This window comes from Netta rufina, assembly GCF_964035555.1.
Source record: "Netta rufina genome assembly, chromosome: 4".
Taxonomy (NCBI): Eukaryota; Metazoa; Chordata; class Aves; order Anseriformes; family Anatidae; genus Netta; species Netta rufina.
This window is the reverse complement of record NC_140127.1, coordinates 61,773,717-61,790,692: the sequence shown is the minus strand read 5'-3', so window position 1 is coordinate 61,790,692 and position 16,976 is coordinate 61,773,717. Positions and strand designations below refer to the sequence as shown.

Sequence of the window (16,976 nt, the reverse complement as noted above, 5' to 3'; positions counted from 1 at the left end):
TTTTAAGAAAAGGCAGTTGCCCAGGGTTTTGGAACTTGCCCATTCTCCATCATTTCTCAGAATCACTGACTGCTCTGATGTTACTTCAGCCACTCCATTGGATGCTCTGGAATGATGAGTTTCAGTTAGCTGAGTCTAATGAATATCTGTGTAGATCTTGTTTTGTTCTTAGTTCTCATTCTGTTTTTACTGGTACTGCATTCCTTCTTAGAAAAGGTAAAATTCAGGCAGGCTTTCCTGTGTGTCATCTCTTAGCATCTCTGCTGAGTGCTTACTAATTTCTTTCTTTAGTATTCCTCCTTAGTAAGGAAATGGACATTGGATGCTTTCTTTTCTCTTGGTCTTATGCTACTGATACTTACTTTGTGCTTTTTCCTTTCTTTTGAAAGTTTCCAGATACAACGAAAGCTTTGTACAGATACAGGCAGTAAATTGTGTGATTTGAAAAGATCAGGATACACCTAAGCCCATTGTTTCTAAGTAGAATCAGTGATAGCATAGTTTGATCTTAATATTTTTTATTTCTAAATGACAGTGGATTATCCTAGAAATTATCCTAGTGGTCGTCCTAGAAATCAGATTGCACTCTGGTATAGTTGCTAGCCTCTAAATGCTTAAGTTGTATGTTCCAAATACAGTGTTTTCTGCCACCAGGAAAGCTCTCAGAATCACATCAAATCAGCTGCAATGTGATGTATGTTGTGTGACATTACCATTCCTAAGCCCTTAGCCTCTGCTGTTTTATCTCCTTTTCATGAATTTAATGCCTTATATAAGCCTGAAATCACCCTTTACTTAGACCTTGGCAAACAGTGTTCTTTCCTAAGGACAAAGAACAAATCAGTGCTTGGCTCAAGGAGCTGACAAGTGTTAGAATTATATAAGCAGAGATAACTAGAAAAACTTATTTGCTTAGAATGTCATGTGGTCATAGATTAAAAATAATTAAAAAGCCATGCACTGCAAAACACAAATGTGAAGAGAGCTGGTTTTCTCCTGCTAAATATCTTGCAGTTTTTCCAGTAAAAAGATCCAATGTGTCCTATGTGGAACAATACAGCTCCTTCTGGAAATAAACGTCACTATAACAAGTTCTAAAGAAAAGAAATCAAAATGAGATCTGAGTATTCCATGTATGAGAAGGGATATAAAGCATTTCTTTTTAAAAAGTTGCATAGCTGATACATGCAATAGTGTTTCAGCAAGCTCCTGAGAATTTCCAGGTGAGCTCCAGGACTCCAGTGAGACTGAAGAGATCTGTGCAGATGGGGAGACAACTAGTTAGGTCTTTGAATAAGAAAAGATTCTAACTGATTGCTTTCTAAGCTCCTAGGTGTATATAAAACTATGTTTTCAGATAAACTTTTTCTGGAAGCTTTTGTAAAGAGGATAAACTTGACTCTTTTACAATGATCATGCAATCCAGTAGAAGAAAGATGGGTACCAACTCACAGTACTATGCAGAATACAAATGTAATTGTGTTTAATACATAAAACTGGAGGAAGTTTTGCCATTTTCTTATATGTACAATCTCACTCATAATATACACAATGTTTTTTATTTCAGTTTATGAGAGGAAGGTAGGTTGTAGGTATCCACTCCTTTACGTTTTTGCCCCCAATGCTGTAGCTTCTTTGTGAAGAACTGAATAATTTTCATCCTTTTTATTTTGGAATTGGGGAATGCAATAGTGTATGGGGTCACACTACCATTATTTGTTTGAATCTACCTGAAGAAATCATAATCTGAGAGAATTTGGGATATAAGGGGAAGGAATGCCATCAATCCAACAAATGAAAAGGAGATCATGATAACTCTTATTATTAAATATGAATTCTCATTCACTTTTAATTTTGGAAAAAAAAAGAAAGCCTGGGCTTTTTGGGAACACCAATTTAAAGGCTGCAACAAGCAGTAGTTGTCCTTGTCCATGACCACACAGTCCCAGGTTGGTGTCCCAACCTGGGTAGTTACTATTCAGAAATCTAAATGTATGCCAGTCGTTTAAAACTCAATTTTGTAGATTTCACAGGATCAGCAGAGAATACTTGATCCTAAAGGATGTAGGGTTTCGATGAGTTCTTGGGAATGGAAGTAGGGTTGTGATTTTGTTTGGTTGTTTTAAATCATCCCCTGGGGTATACCCCTCTGGTGATGACCTCTAGCTGGGCTTAGCACTACTAAGAGGAAACAGTGCTGGAAGTCTCAAAGTCAAGATAAACAACATCCAATAATTTTTTCCTTCATCAACTAACCCAATTATCTCATCGTATAAAGTTGTTGTGTAGGTCAGGTGTAAGGTGTTTTGTCTGGTTGGTTTTTCCCTTCATAAATCCGTAATGATGACTCCTAACTATCCTCTTGTCCTTAATACTTTTGGTAATGTTTTTCAGGATTATTTGTTCCGTTGCTTTCTCAGGCATTAAGGTGAGGCTGACCAGCTTCCATTCTTCCTGAAGACAGGAGTGGTGTTCACTCCAGTCCCCAGGAACCTCCCTGAATCACTATAGTCTTTTAATTGAGAGTGGCCTTGAGGTGACATCAGCTCCTTTGGCACTGACAGGAGCATCCCTTTACATTCCATGGATTTGTGTACACCCAGTTTGTTTAATGTGGCCTTAGTTGATCTTCCTCTATGAAGGGTAAATTTCAGACTCTCTGGAGCCTGGTATTCCTGGTAGCAAATCTTATCAGTAAAGCTGAGATAAAGAAGGCACTGATTACTTGTGTTTCTTTTTCACTGTGGCCCCTGTCACTATGTCCTCTGCCCCATTCAGAGGTGGGTCTCTGATTTTCTTAGTCTTCCTTTTGCTGCTAATACCCCTGTAAAAGCTCTCATCTTGTTGCACATCATATCCATTCAAGTCCAGGTGGGTTTTGGCTTTTCTAAACCCTGTGTGCTTGGACAATGCTATGGTCCTCTCTGGTCACCTGTGACTGCTTCCAGCTCCTGTAAGTTAACTTTTTATTCCTGGGGTCAGCTCTTTCATCCATGTGGCCTCCTTTCTTGATTTGCTGCAGCTGGGGACAACATGTTCCTTTGCTTGGAGAGCTGGTGATCTGTTGATTCAAGGTTGGCACCAGCAGAGCTGCAAGTAGCTTGTGTGTGAAATGGTTTTTAGTGAAGGTTAGTTGATGCTGTCAGTCATACGTGGGGCTGGGTAAAATTCACCTCATTCTCTTGGTTGTGCTAGAACGATAGCACAAAAATGCCACTGGTGAAGTTAATAGTTTGTCACCACAAAAAGCAGATAGCCCTAAACTGGAAAAGGAAGCAAGTTTGTAAGTACTCTTACAGTCAGGATCTGTATCAGGATTTATTGCACATCACCACTCAAAATTTGGTCTGGAAGCTCTAAGTGCTTGTTAAAGGCCAGGTAATTATTTTTCTATTTTAATAGCAAAAAAATGTGTGTGCATTACTTACGGTGGTTCAGAGTTTATTGTGAAAGCCAGATCCACTGCAACTAAAGGCATTTAAATAATAGTATGTTAAGTTCAAACTGTGCAAAAGAGGAAAAAAAAAAAAAAACATTTGATTCCTTCACAGTTCCTCATGCATTCTCTTAGGATGTGGGATTCTGTGTGGGATAGTCTTATTTTACATAATTAAGTTTCTTTTACAATACAATTTAAACATGTTGCTGTGTTCTCTCTGTTTCAGGCTTGCCGCCTGCTCCATCTACATCAAGGGCAGGCTTTGCAGAACGTTCTGTCAGGGAGCGAATGAGAGAGAAAATAAAAGCAGCGAGGGTGAGAGTCCTTCAAAAATACTGTTCATTTGACTGTACTCTTAGAAGTACCGACAGCTTGATTTTGTTTTCCTGGTGGTGTGTGTACCTGATTGGGATATTTGCTTTTTTAATTCTAATGCCAGAATTCAGTTCATCAGTACAGTTATTTTCAAGTGTCTTTCTCATGCTGTATTTTCCTGAAGTTTACATTTCAGTTGTGTTGTACTATAAAATTTATCTTTTTTATAAGAAAAATTTAAAATCATTACAAGATGTTTCTGTTTTCATCAAAAAAAATTACCATGCTGTTTTGAAATCAATTGATTTGCTATTAAGTTAACTGTGCAGTTTAATAAGGGGTATTAACATCTAGGTCTGTAAAAGCACTTAAGCTGATTACATAGTTAAAAGATTCTGTCCTTAATACAAGCACACATAAGATGTTGAGTTCCTGGGACTTACTGTAGCTTTGGTCCTATTACATTTATGTTACAGTTAAGCATTATTTTTTTTGTTTGCCTAGGCAAAAGCAGAAGTCACTTTATCTCAAGATGACCACAGTCCACAACCAAGGCGTTTGAAAAACATCAGAGAAAGAAAAACAGAAGTCAGCCTGGATAAAGTGGTAAGAAAGTACTCTAGGTCTTGCTATCCTGGTAGTGAGACTGAATATGAAACATCAAATAAATCAAAGACTACAGAAGATCAGCTTCATTTATTTTAATGTGATCAGAATGATATAATTGTTTGATTTAGTTATCAGGAACCTCCCCAATTATTGCTTTTAATGTACATATTTAACAACAGTCATTTTCTTTACCTACAGTACAGACATTATGTGAAACTCATCATTTTCAGGTTCATGACTTGTGTTGTTTAAGATGCCTGGAGCATTTAAGTTACTGTAACAGAAAGGACTGCTCTATATAAATTTGCACAGTGTAATTGCTAAATGCTGTATATTAACTTTTCATTGCACTGTATTTATATTTCCTTGACACTATTTTATATTCATTTTTTTAATATAAGCATATTCTTTGTTAGAAAATTAATTCTGTATTGAATAAATAACAAGGGCTATGCCTGTAGAATTAGTGCATGGATATTCTTCAGAATTCACAGAGACTGCTTGCCTCTAGCAAATGTGTTCAAAAGAACTTGTATGCCCAGAAAATAACATGTAGCAGTAACACCTCTGTCTGGAATTGCAAACAATGTGAATTAAGCCTGGTTAAATTACTTGTTTGGGCTAGAAGTACCTATCTACGTTGGTTTTGGGGAGGCTTTTTGCCAGTATTTTCTTAGAAAAAGTAGTTGTCATAGTGGTCAGTTAAGTAGTATTGTTTTAATACATTTTTATTAGGAAATCATGGAAGGGATGTCCTTAAATGAGGTGGATATTTCATATAAGGCATACCTACACCCTTCCACGTGCTGGTTTTGTTTCCTGTACTTATTTACACATGTATAAAGTATTGTTTTGTTAAATAAGTGGCTGTCAGATTGACAGAATTTCTTATTTTGCTGGATTTGCCAGATTTTCTTATTGTTATATTTTGAAGTTCAAATTGACTAGAGGTAAACTTTGACTAAAGAAAAATCTTCCTTTAATTTAAGAATTCGTGCTACAAAGAGCAAAAACAAAATGTTAGGTTTCTTTATGTTGGCTGAGCCTGATGCAAATCAATCTGAAGCACTTAACCTCAACCAGTGATCTGTCTTATCTGTTTGTGGGGACAGATAAGGCTTCAGAAAACAGGAAGAGGATAACCACGCTATTTCCTTTCTTCATCATCCATGGAACTTCAGAGCAGCCTAGCAGTAACTACTTGAGAGAGATCAAAACAAATAAGTCTGTATTTAGGCACCCAAGCAATGGAGAGTACCTTTTTTGAATAATACAAATATAATTGCCCTGTTTTCAGCAGGGACTATAGAAGTAGCTGTTCTTGGCTCCTTGATTCCCTTCCCAGTCAGTACTGTCTGCCAGCAGCACCCTTGTCACTGCTGCCAGGCTGGTGCTGTCTGCCAGTCTCTCATCTGTCTCATTTCTGGGACTGGAAGATTTCTCATTGCTGCCCCATTTCTCCCCCTTGTGGAGATAAGAATGTGGTGCCTGTTTTCAGAAGTGCAGAAATGAGCTCATCAGTAGTGAAGAATGTATGCATTTATGCAATGAACTGTTTCTTGATGCTCTGCAGTCTATTTCTTGACCGATATTAAAGGAGAAAGGCATTAACTAATAAATGTATCCTTTTAACATAAATACAAAATCAGTATAATTGTCATCACGGTGATTGTTTTCTTTTTTTCTTAAGTTTTCAATATGGAAGTGCAACATCTAATCTCTGTGTCTTTTGTCTTTATTTTTTGACGGACTCATATTTTTGTGCAGTCTGATAGTGATAAATTTAGAGAGATGCAAGAGGATGAATCCCGCCTACTATCAAAAGTAAAGTTTCGTGATTCTGTCAAAAAAATGAAACAAAAGTCACCAGTAAGTACCAATTCCATCATTTCAGTAACTGATAGTAATTTTATTTAAACTTTATATGGCTTCATGATTCTGCTTGAATAAGCAAGCAGGCTTCAGTCTTGAGCAGTGAAGAGGGTTTTGTTTAATTTAAAAATTCATAAACAGAATATGTCTACAGTTGAAATGTGAAAATTAAACCTTCATCAAATATAAGTGACTTTTTAAAAAAAAAAAAAAAAAAATGTAAGCCCATCTGTACACAATTAATGGAACTTGAAGAAGGACACTTGCTCCTTCTATTTAATTCCTCTCAGCTGGATGTCACCAGTTGGAAGTTAAAGGAGCATAAGATGCTTAGAGTCACAAAATGCTACTGTTAATTCTCCTATTAGAACATTGATCCTAACACTCAAAGGAGCCTAAGTCCTTCAGGGACCAGGCACATTTATAATATGCTATTATAAATTTCTTCTCATATGATTCATCTGCATTATTGTTATATAATGATATTTGTATTACAGCCAGAACTTAAACCTTGGCATTTCTCATTCACAAATTGTTTATTTAAAATAATAAGCTGGTTAAAGTTGAACTAGACTCTTTTCTATAAAGCATTGCAAGAAATATTTCATGAAATGATATGAGATTTTTTGTTGCTATATCATTTAAAAATGTTTCAGTTAATTTCAGCATTTGTGAGCTCTATTTGAGATGAAATATCCAGTGACAAGTGTTTGTACATGCTAACTGTTATTCCTATTATTAATGGAAAGATACTTTGACTTGCCCTAAATTTATTATAAATGTCATATAAAAGTATCTGTGTCTTTTTATAGGTCCAGAATGATTTTCCTTCCACTGAAGAAGCATATAATTTCTTTACCTTCAATTTTGACTCTGAACCAGAGAATGGTGCTGGAGCACAAAAAATAAGTGAATTAAACGAAGAAGAGGAGGCAGAAGAATATGTAGAAGCCCATGAGGAAGAACAAGAGGAAGATGAAACGGTGTGAGCTGTAGAAAAAATTTTAATACTCGTAGTCAGACTTCTTGAATTAATTTTAACCATCTAATATGAAATGACAGCTTTTGTTCCCTTAAAATTTCTTGAAGTATGCTTTCTAGAGATCTGTACTTTAAGAAACAGATGAACTAATAGAGATGTTTTCATTTGAACTATAGGATGAAGATGTACGCCTAGTTAAAGATGATTTATTCAATATAGGGCAAACAGCTGAAGATCTTATAGTTATGAAGCCTGCTGACTGTGAAAGCTACTCTGAACAAGTGCAAAAAGAAAAGGAATTTCTCTTCATCCCCAGCAGGCTAACAGGTATGAAGGTTGTGCTTAACCATTTTCTTCCTGGATTTTGCATAGCATGCCACCCTTTGATCTTTTGAAAAATCTTGTATCAGGTTGGCAATACGGAGATACTTAATTGCTGTGCTCCACCACTTATCATCCAGTTAAGGCTGTGTCCGAAAAAGTCTTACAAAATGGATTAAGTAGCAATATGCATACCTTAGCAGGTCACAGTCTGGTATGCTAGCAAGTGAACTCAGGGCACATTGGTTGCTCTGGAGTATATCTTAGTGCCTTCTGCAGCAAATGCAAGGTGGCTGGCCCCTTTTTCACTGGAATTTAGTTCTTACATTGTTTAGCCTATGCAACAGGTTATAGCATACACATATTTAGGTACTGAGTGATTCATGCACTATATAACGTATGTTTCTTCACTTGGCCACAGCTGTAATTTTTTCCATATGGCAAGTTTGCCAAAGTCATGTAAGTAGCATTAGGATTTCTGTGATGTAAGGGGCCATTCTCCCAAAACTCGTTTTGTTTAATTGGAAATAGTCAGCATGGATCATGTCTCTGACTTTTTTGCCTTCTTCCCATAGAACTGCAAAGCCCTTAAAAATAAATACAAATAAAATAAAAGCTTTATCATATCACTTGATATTTAATATTTGAAGTGGAAGAAACAGAAATAAATTTTGTAGTGGTAGGTTACCAGAATGATATCAGGACAGCTTAGGATGGAATACCAAAATATTGATGTTTGGTTCCTCTCCTTTTTTACATCTTGCAATTGAGTTCTTACTCGTTCTAGTGTGGTCCACTGTGTTCTGATTCAGGGGGATCACTGTTACTGTATTTATTAGTACAATCACTCTCTGAATGTAGGAGGAGAGCGTTCCCTAAAAAGTACTGAGCCCCTATGTGCCAGTGGGGGGAAAAAAAGAATCCCATCTACTGCTATTGGACTAACATAACTTTTTATACGTTTCCGTATTTTGTACGTGACTGCCTTAAGCAAACTCGTAATGGTAACTGAAGTTGTGCTTTATATGGGCTTTGCTTAGAAACATTCATTTAGTCAGTTGTTGTTGCTAAAGGATCACAAGGATTTTACTCTGTTATGCAAGCAAGCATTAATACTGAACTCTGCTAAATTATTTAAAAATTTATTTATTTTGGTAAGGAAATATTAATTGTTTAGAAGATCTGAGACACTTAGGATAGAATTAAACTCAGGATATGTCCTGATAAAGAAAAGGACTTGTTCTGACTTTGTAATTTCTCTTTTCTGGAAAATATTGCTGACAGCATGCTTAAAACGGAATACCTTTCGTTTCAAGAATAGCATAGGCTACTACAGAATTAATAAATTAAAACTGCAGTTTTAAGATATTTTATGTGCTTTTATATTTATTTCTCATTAGTGCCCACTTCTCAGAAGATGCCTGGAAATGTGCAGCCTAGGTACCTTGAGGATGAGGGTCTTTACACAGGAGAAAGGCCTTTTGTATCACCATCTAATCAAAATATTGTAGAAAACAGAATTCTCAGACAGGAGCAAGTAAGTTACTCCTATGTTCTTGGCTGTCTCTTTCTCACTCCTTATTTATTAGTATTTTGTTACAGTTAAGTAGGTGAACAGTCATGGTAATATGAGTCTTTTGTCTTTAAAATGTTTAACAGTATTGGACTTGAAGATCTGTGTATTTTCATAGGTGTGTGTTTTAGTGTATCCCAATAATTAGAGCACCAAACAGGGGCTTAGAAAACTGGTGTTTCTTCCTGGCTGTACTCATAGCCTGCTGGGGAACAAATCACTTCTCCGTGCCACAGTTTATTTTCCAGTAGAATAGGGGTAATAACTCCTTTGTTCATAAGAAGAGAGCTTGTGACATGTGTAAAAACTGAAAATAAGAGTTGGGCACTGTCATATACTAGAGGATCGTAACAAAAGTAAGCAATGTGAAATGACATCTCTGTCCATGAAGATAATGTGAAGTAATGTACTTTACAGAGATGTAGTGATCAGAATGTAGGCATAATTAAATATTGAAACAGATTATTTGGAGATCTTGTAGAATCCTTTCAGCTTTACAGGAGTAGCTTATGGAAACAGCTGAGAGGGTGCTCTGGTTATATTTTTACCATGCTCTTGTCCTGCATACGATAAGGTGTGTAGTTGTAATGTTTAGTATACATTTCAGCTAGTATACAGCAGTTGCCCTTTATATTATGGTTCCTAGAATATCACAAGTTGGAAGGAACTGACAAGAATTAAGTCCAGTTCCTGGCTCCACATTGGACCACCCAAAATTCAAACCATATGTCTGAGAGCATCATCCTAACGCTGCTTGAATTCTGGCAGGCGTGGTGCCCTGACCACTTCTTCATGAAGTTCTTTGACTTCCTCCTGTGCTGGGAAGGGCACTTTTGTGAATCAGATTAGGTCTAAAATTTTCAACTGGCCAGTTTCAACCCAGTTACTCTTCGGTGTTACCACATCTGCATCTCTGGTTCTAGGATTAGTTTAAAACAGGTCTGGGCATAAGAGGGCAGCCCAGCATCTTTCAGCAGCTGCGCTGGCTTAAGGTACTCTTAAATCCTGTTCATGGGAGCACAGGGATGAATTAGTCAATGTTTAACCTGTGAAGCATGGATGGCAATCAGTGTGTAAGACACCTCATTTGCTTTCAAAGATATCTTCTTAGTTGGTTCAGGTTGTGGACTACTTAAGTTGAGATAGATGATCTCTCTGAGCTGCCATTTAGCTCTAGAATTCTTTCCTTTATGATTTTTATAATCTAATTTGAAGATACGGGTGGCAGTCTAGTGTAAAACTACAATTCTTGCAATTATAGTAATAAGTGTATTTAAAGCTTAAGCAAGCTTGTGGTCCTGTGGTTTCAAAACTTATAATATATTTAAAGATTTCACTTTGTCTTAAAGTTTTAGTTTAGTCACAAACAATTCATAGTCACCTTTTCTTTTGTAGTTGTTTCTCATAAGAGTTATAATTTTGCAAATCATTTCTGTATCAAGTAAGAAACGATATAAAATGTTGTGTTTATTTGTAGGGGAAAGAGTGGTTTGGTGATGATGGCAAAATCTTAGCATTGCCTAATCCAATTAAACAATCTTCTACTAGGCCTCCAATATTTTCACTGGAAGAAGGCATTGCACCAGAACTTGAAACAGTGTATAGAAAGGTAGGTGTATTTAATATGTTATTACTGGGACACTATATGTCCATTCTGCACTGATGAGCTGAAGAGCTTTGTAGCAAGAGCCGTGTGTGCTGCTTTCTTGGGCTCTACAACTGCTCCTTAAAAGTGTTCCACTTTTTAAGGCATATTCCACCTGTATTTTTCCATAAAAATAACACATACAGAAGAATGAAGAGTTTAGCCTCTTAGTGAAATAGTGAGGTTACAGTGCATGATGAACTGCTTCAAGTCTGTGAATCGCTAAAAGGCCACTGTGAAGCAGCCTTGGATATTGTCATGCCAAAGTAGGGTAGTCCCTGTGTTAGCATATCTGTACAGTTCCTCGTGGTATGAGCTGGCAGACTTAATGATCAGGACAGATGTGTTCTCTGCAGCATTACTAAAATAGAAGAGCATGTGAGTGATAGTTATTTTATCCTGGTGAAAGTCCTCCAAAAAAGTCGTATTAAAGTCATTAAAAAAATCTGATGAGAAACTGCTGAAGGATCAGATGGAATGTTTTTCATGGGCATTTATACCAGTCCTGTAAGAGAGCGATACAATAGCTGAACTCCCCACTCAGTCTTCCTTTTTCAAGGTCTTACGAAGGGGCAGCAGTCGGCACATTCCTAACAACTTCATTTTTCACATTATAAGAATATTTAAACCTGTTCTGAAGAGCCCTAAGAAGGGATCAGCAGTCATCAGGCGGGGAGCAGTCTACTAGCATGGCAAACTCCCTCCTGATGGCAGTTACCTGAGGATATGAGCCATGATGGCCTTTAGGTTGCAGAGTTGAAGTAGGGTCTCTAAGATTTGTCGTTAAAAGCTCTTTTGGGGCCTTATTGATGTGAATTTCCCTGACATTAGAATGGAGAAACAAAGAACAGATTCCCTCTTCCGTGCAGTCCAATTTATCTGTAACAAAAGCTGTTCTTAGAGAGCTGTTCTGTTTCTCTTACAGCTGAATTCTCAGAAATAATAAAGCAATTACAATGCAACAGGTAAAAAGACAACTAGCATGCTTTTCCTGTTCCAATACAGCAATGTCATCTTTGCTCAGCTCAGCATAAGTAAAATCTTCAGCAAGGCAGATGATTTTCTATATCAGTCTCATATGGGCTATAGAAATTCTGTTTTGCAGAATGCCTATGGAGGTATAATGCCATCCACTTGTCAATAAAGCAAAGGAGGTTACTACAGAAGTCTTTACAGTTCAAGACTCAGTAGTTAGATGTAGAAAATGCGAAATGGTTCACTTTCTGTCACAGGGTTTGTTTGCATGGTAGCTTTATTGGAGCTAATAAATCCATTTTATTCTTTTTTTCTTTCAGGCAATAAAAATGACAGCTGCCAATCAGTATCTTGTTGGACCTGGAGATTTTCAGGGGCCATTTCAATTGGATATTGATATTTCTGGACTAATATTCACCCATCATCCCTGTTTTAGCCGTGAGCATGTGTTAGCAGCTAAACTGGCTCAGTTATATGATCAGTATTTAGCAAGAAAACAGAAGAATCTTACCAAACTTCTCACAGACAAGGTATTTCTATTGCTTCATCATAAGTCGTTGAGATAATAAGACAGTCTAAGGTAAAAGCTGAATTTGTTTCTTTAGAGTGATGAGATTTTAATTGTAATGTACAGTGTTTTGTCAGAATAGGAGAAACTTAATTATTTCATCTATGTTGCTGTGTGATCAGTGCAGAACTGTCTTTATAAGATTATGGATTTCTTTAATCTATGTAAAATTAACTCAATATAGGCTTTGAGGTAAGGGGAATGTAATAACTAGAGAAAACAAAACTTTTATATATTATTACTTCTGCAGAATATCCAAACTGTTTTCCAGTGAATGACAGATAAGACTTTACAGGATCGTGTACAGGGGTTCTGACAGGCAAGCTGTATTCACGGTTTGAGGGAAGTTACTGAAGTTTAATTTTCAGCTGTTGGTTAAAAGTGAGATGAAGCAGTTTGACTTGCAGAATTCTACAAAAACTGACAAACCATTTCCATGTTCCTTTGTTAAGAATTAGTTTCTTAACTATTAAGAAGTTAAGTACATGGATATAAATTCAGAGTTTCATAATTTAAAGGTGATGATGATTCTCCACCTTAAGGGCTATTGTAATGAAAAATAATCCTCGTATTATTATTATATTGTAATTAGGGTCTGTAGTTGTACATATACATATATATGAATTTTGGTATATAGTGTTAGGTTTCAGTTTTAATGCTGGACAAGTGTATAAAAATAATTCCTTGGTATACCCAGTCTGGAGTTATTTGAAGGATTGGCTTGAGTTTTCCATGAAGCAGTGGCATAGGACATTGATGTTCTGTCTGCATCACAGGAACTAGGCCTGGAAGGGATTTCATGAGTGTTTCCAGAATACTTTGACAATATTGTAGGCAACTGCATGATACATTTTTCATAGTGATTTTAATGATATTTTTTATCCACCATTCTGCTATTGACAAGCAATTTTAAAACCTGTCTCTTCTAACAGATGTTATTTAGATTGTTGTGACCAGATTGCTCTTCAGCCTTAACAATTCTTCCTCCCACTCTCTTCCCTGGCATTCTCTGGTGGACTCCTTGTCATCTATTTCTGATGCTTGCTCTTGGTATCTTAAAACAATTATCCTTTCTGTCCTCATTTTGGGTTCAGTTATTCTCTCTTTCAAAATTTCTTTCAAAATCTTTTTTTTAAATACCAGTGAGATTCATTTTGTAGTTGCTCATGTATGTTTTCAACTATATGCTCAGTGCTCTCCAGTTATATGGTAACACTAGCTTTATTGGTTTGTTTGTTTTTTGTTTTTTTTTTTAAAAAAAAAAAAAATTCCTTGATTTGTGACTTCATTGCTTCTAGTATATAGCTGCTTTCATTTCCTGCAGATCCATTAGCTATTCTGATTTTACATTCAGTATTGTCCTTTAGAGAAACCACAGCAACATAATTAACATTTTAGTTTCCTTTCATACTGCTCTTTGTTTTTATCCTCTTGCCTTCACAGTCATGTATATCTTTTGCATTCTCCTAAACTAGTTGTCCATCTTTGTACTCATTTGATGTATATCATCTAATGTTAGTTGAAGCTGTGGCCTCTCATCTCTACAGTATGGTTTCAGAAGTGCATTTGAACTCGGTCGTGTCCTTAGACCTTCTCTTCCAATTGTAACATGCTATATGTTATGCTTAAATTTGTTGGTGCAGGTGCCTAGCTTCTGGAACACACTCATCAAATCCACTCATTTTGGTTGTTCCTTTATTTCCTTATCTCTAGTGGCCCTTGCAGACATGGCAAAAGCATAATCCTGCGAAGACAGAAGCGAGACAATTCAGAGTTTTTCAGTTATGTAGTAACTAATTTGTTCATATTGAGGTGCATTAAACTGTATGCTTTATAAATGCTACACTATCTGTTAACTATTTGCCTGTTAATTTAAGCTTCATGCTTTGAGGAATGCTGTGCAACGTAGAGTAGGCGGTGGTAATGCTGGTGCTCCTGGTCCTATAGCACAACAGAGCATACCTGAGTACAAGTTTGAAATCAGGTAGGTACAGATTCATTGACACAGTGCTTTTCAAAACTGTATTCCTTTCTGTGCAGGTACAACGTATAAGTCATGTCAGGCTTTTAAATTCTGCTGTAAATGGCTCTGGATTTTGAAGGCGTAGAAGAATTTCTCCTGATAAGTGGAGTAATAAAAAAAAAAAGGAAGAAAATAGAGGTTGGGGAGAAATATTAATTCAAAATTGGTCTAATTTGATTACTTATTGCTTAGTAACTGTATGTTTTTGAACAATTAAAGCTTAAATAAAACACTGTTTTAATAAATGTCAACTGACACAACACTGCAAGTTATAGTTTTTTGAACAAAGTTTGTTTTTTCTATCTTCCTCTTCCTCATTACACAAGACACTTGGCATCAGAAGTCTTGATTCACTTCCCGTTCTTAGGTATGATGGTCATGTTTTTGCCAATGGGATAATACATACAAAATGGTAGAATTTTCTTTTACAAGATTACCATTATTGTTCTTGGACAGTAACTGGATAGTAAAAGTATCTTCCTGTTTTTGGCTTGGTAGAGAAGGTTAGTATTAATTTTGGCAGATGGACCATGGTGATCTGTAAATATAAGTGTGTAAGTAGTATAATAAAAACTAAGCTGAACAGCCTTTTAGCTAGTTTATACTTACTGTGAAACTGGGCAATGTATATTAAATAAACAGAGAATTAGTTTAACTTCTGTAGTTATGTACTGGGTCATAGAATCATAGAATATCCCAAGTTGGAAGGGACCTACAGGGATCATCAACTATACCTGGCTATGCACAGGACCACCCAAAAATCAGACCCCATGTTTGAAAGTGTTGTCCAAATGCATCTTGAACTCTGGCAGGCTCAGGACCATGACCACTGCCCTAGGGAGCCTGTCCCAGTGCCCAACCACCCTCTGGGTGCAGAACCTTTCCCAACACCCAGCCTGACCCTGCCCTGTCCCAGCTCCATGCTGTTCCCTCAGGTCCTGTCACTGTCCCTAGAGAGCAGAGCTCAGTGCCTGCCCCTCCGCTCCCCTTGTGAGGGAGCTGCAGACTGTCATCAGGCCTCCCCTCAGCTGTTCCCCATGCGTCTTTATTGTAAACCCTTTGCCATCTTTGTAGCCCTCCTTTGGACACTCTCTGATAGTTTTATGTCCTTATATTCCGGTGCCCAAACCTGCACACAGTGCTTGAGGTGAGGCTGCACCAGTGCAGAGCAGGACAATCCCTTCCCTTGGCTGACTAGCCACGTCGTGTCTGATGCACCCCAGGCTACTGTTGGCCCTTCTGGCTGCCAGGGCACACTGCTGGCTCATGTTCAACTTGCTCTTAACCAAAACCCCCAGATCCCTTTCTGTTGGGCTGCTCTCCAACCTTCTATCCCCAGTCTGTACATGTAGCCAGAGTTGCCCCTTTCCCGGTTCCCTTGCTCTTGTTAAACATATTGTTGGGGGCTGTCCAGCTCTCTAATTTGTCAACATCTCTCTGCACAGCCTTTCCACCTTTGAGAGAGTCAACAGCTCTTCCCAATGTAGTGGAATCTGCAAACTTACAAAAAACTCCCTCTAGTTCTCTATTCAAGTCATTTATGAAAACCTGTGTAACATCAGTAGTTTAGAATACAATTAAAAAAAAAATCCAAATTCTACTCTCAACCTTGGAACCTGTGGGAGCTTACACTTACACATTCACTCACTGCTCTTGTTGGAGAGTTGCTTCTTCAGGTTTTCATCCTTCACGTATGCTGTCTTGTCAAGTATTGGTGTCTATGCAGGACATATTAGGCTATGTCTATAAGGTGGTATTTCTACTGAAGGACAGTGTCTTCCTTCCATCAAAGGAGGAGTAACTTTTATTAATGTTTTAACACATCTAGTGGAGGATTAGATGGAGGAGGTGTGCAGTTACCATGCAGTGCTTCAGAGACAGGAGTTGTCACCAGGGAAAGCATAAATAGTAATGAGAGGACTCACGGTAGAAGGGAGGTTCTTGGATTCTGGCACCAACCCTAAGGCCTGCTTTGTTATCCTGGATATCTTAAGTGTTTTTCTAGGTCTTGTATACTTTAATTTAGTGTCATACTGTTACAAATCGGGAGAAACTTGGCTGAAATCAGTGGGATCAGTGTTGCGTAAGTAATGTGAGATGAGCTTGGCTGGGATTACTCAAGGGCTTTTCATATCTATAATTCTTCTTGGCTACAACTCTGTTGTTGGAAGCTGTTACATATCAGGCTCAGATAGGTGCAAGAATTTTTACTGTCGTGGTGTCTAATCCTAACTTGGACCATGTATATGGGTAAAAACATCTGACCTGCCTTGTCTCTGTTTTAACATTGCATTTCCCTTATGGTCAATGTATCACACTCATGAGAAATTACAGATGTGAGGGAAGTGTAGCATGGAAAATAATATTTCTAATTACTTCCTCCACCCTCCAATAACATAATTGTTGTGTTCTCTTTGCTAAATATCAGAGCAGTAGTTTTCTATTGGTTTGAGGAAGGAATGTCATCTAAATGCAGAAAACCTTTGTAAATTTGCAATTTCAGACCTTCTGTCCCTATTTGCTGAAGAGGAAATCAATGCATGCTGAGGATTTCAGGTTTCTAGCTCTTCTGGGTGATGTATTTCAGCAGAGGTGATTCTCTACTAAAAGGTCTTGCTTCCAAGTAGAATGCATTGAATGAGCGTAATTACTGA

At 37.3% G+C, this 16,976-nt stretch overlaps 1 protein-coding gene across 1 annotated transcript in view; it reads left to right on the top strand.

The window, feature by feature from the left end:
- The window catches only part of CC2D2A (coiled-coil and C2 domain containing 2A), a gene marked incomplete at its 3' end in the record, with an annotated part of 56,472 nt that overhangs the window by 3,382 nt on the left and 36,114 nt on the right, over positions 1–16,976 (top strand). Inside the window, exons 2-10 of the mRNA XM_084285882.1 lie at positions 3,666–3,754; positions 4,259–4,357; positions 6,131–6,232; positions 7,048–7,218; positions 7,394–7,544; positions 8,939–9,075; positions 10,589–10,720; positions 12,052–12,261; positions 14,177–14,283. Of these exons, the coding sequence (XP_084142008.1) occupies positions 3,666–3,754; positions 4,259–4,357; positions 6,131–6,232; positions 7,048–7,218; positions 7,394–7,544; positions 8,939–9,075; positions 10,589–10,720; positions 12,052–12,261; positions 14,177–14,283 (1,198 nt within the window). The remainder of the gene's footprint in view (positions 1–3,665; positions 3,755–4,258; positions 4,358–6,130; positions 6,233–7,047; positions 7,219–7,393; positions 7,545–8,938; positions 9,076–10,588; positions 10,721–12,051; positions 12,262–14,176; positions 14,284–16,976) is intronic.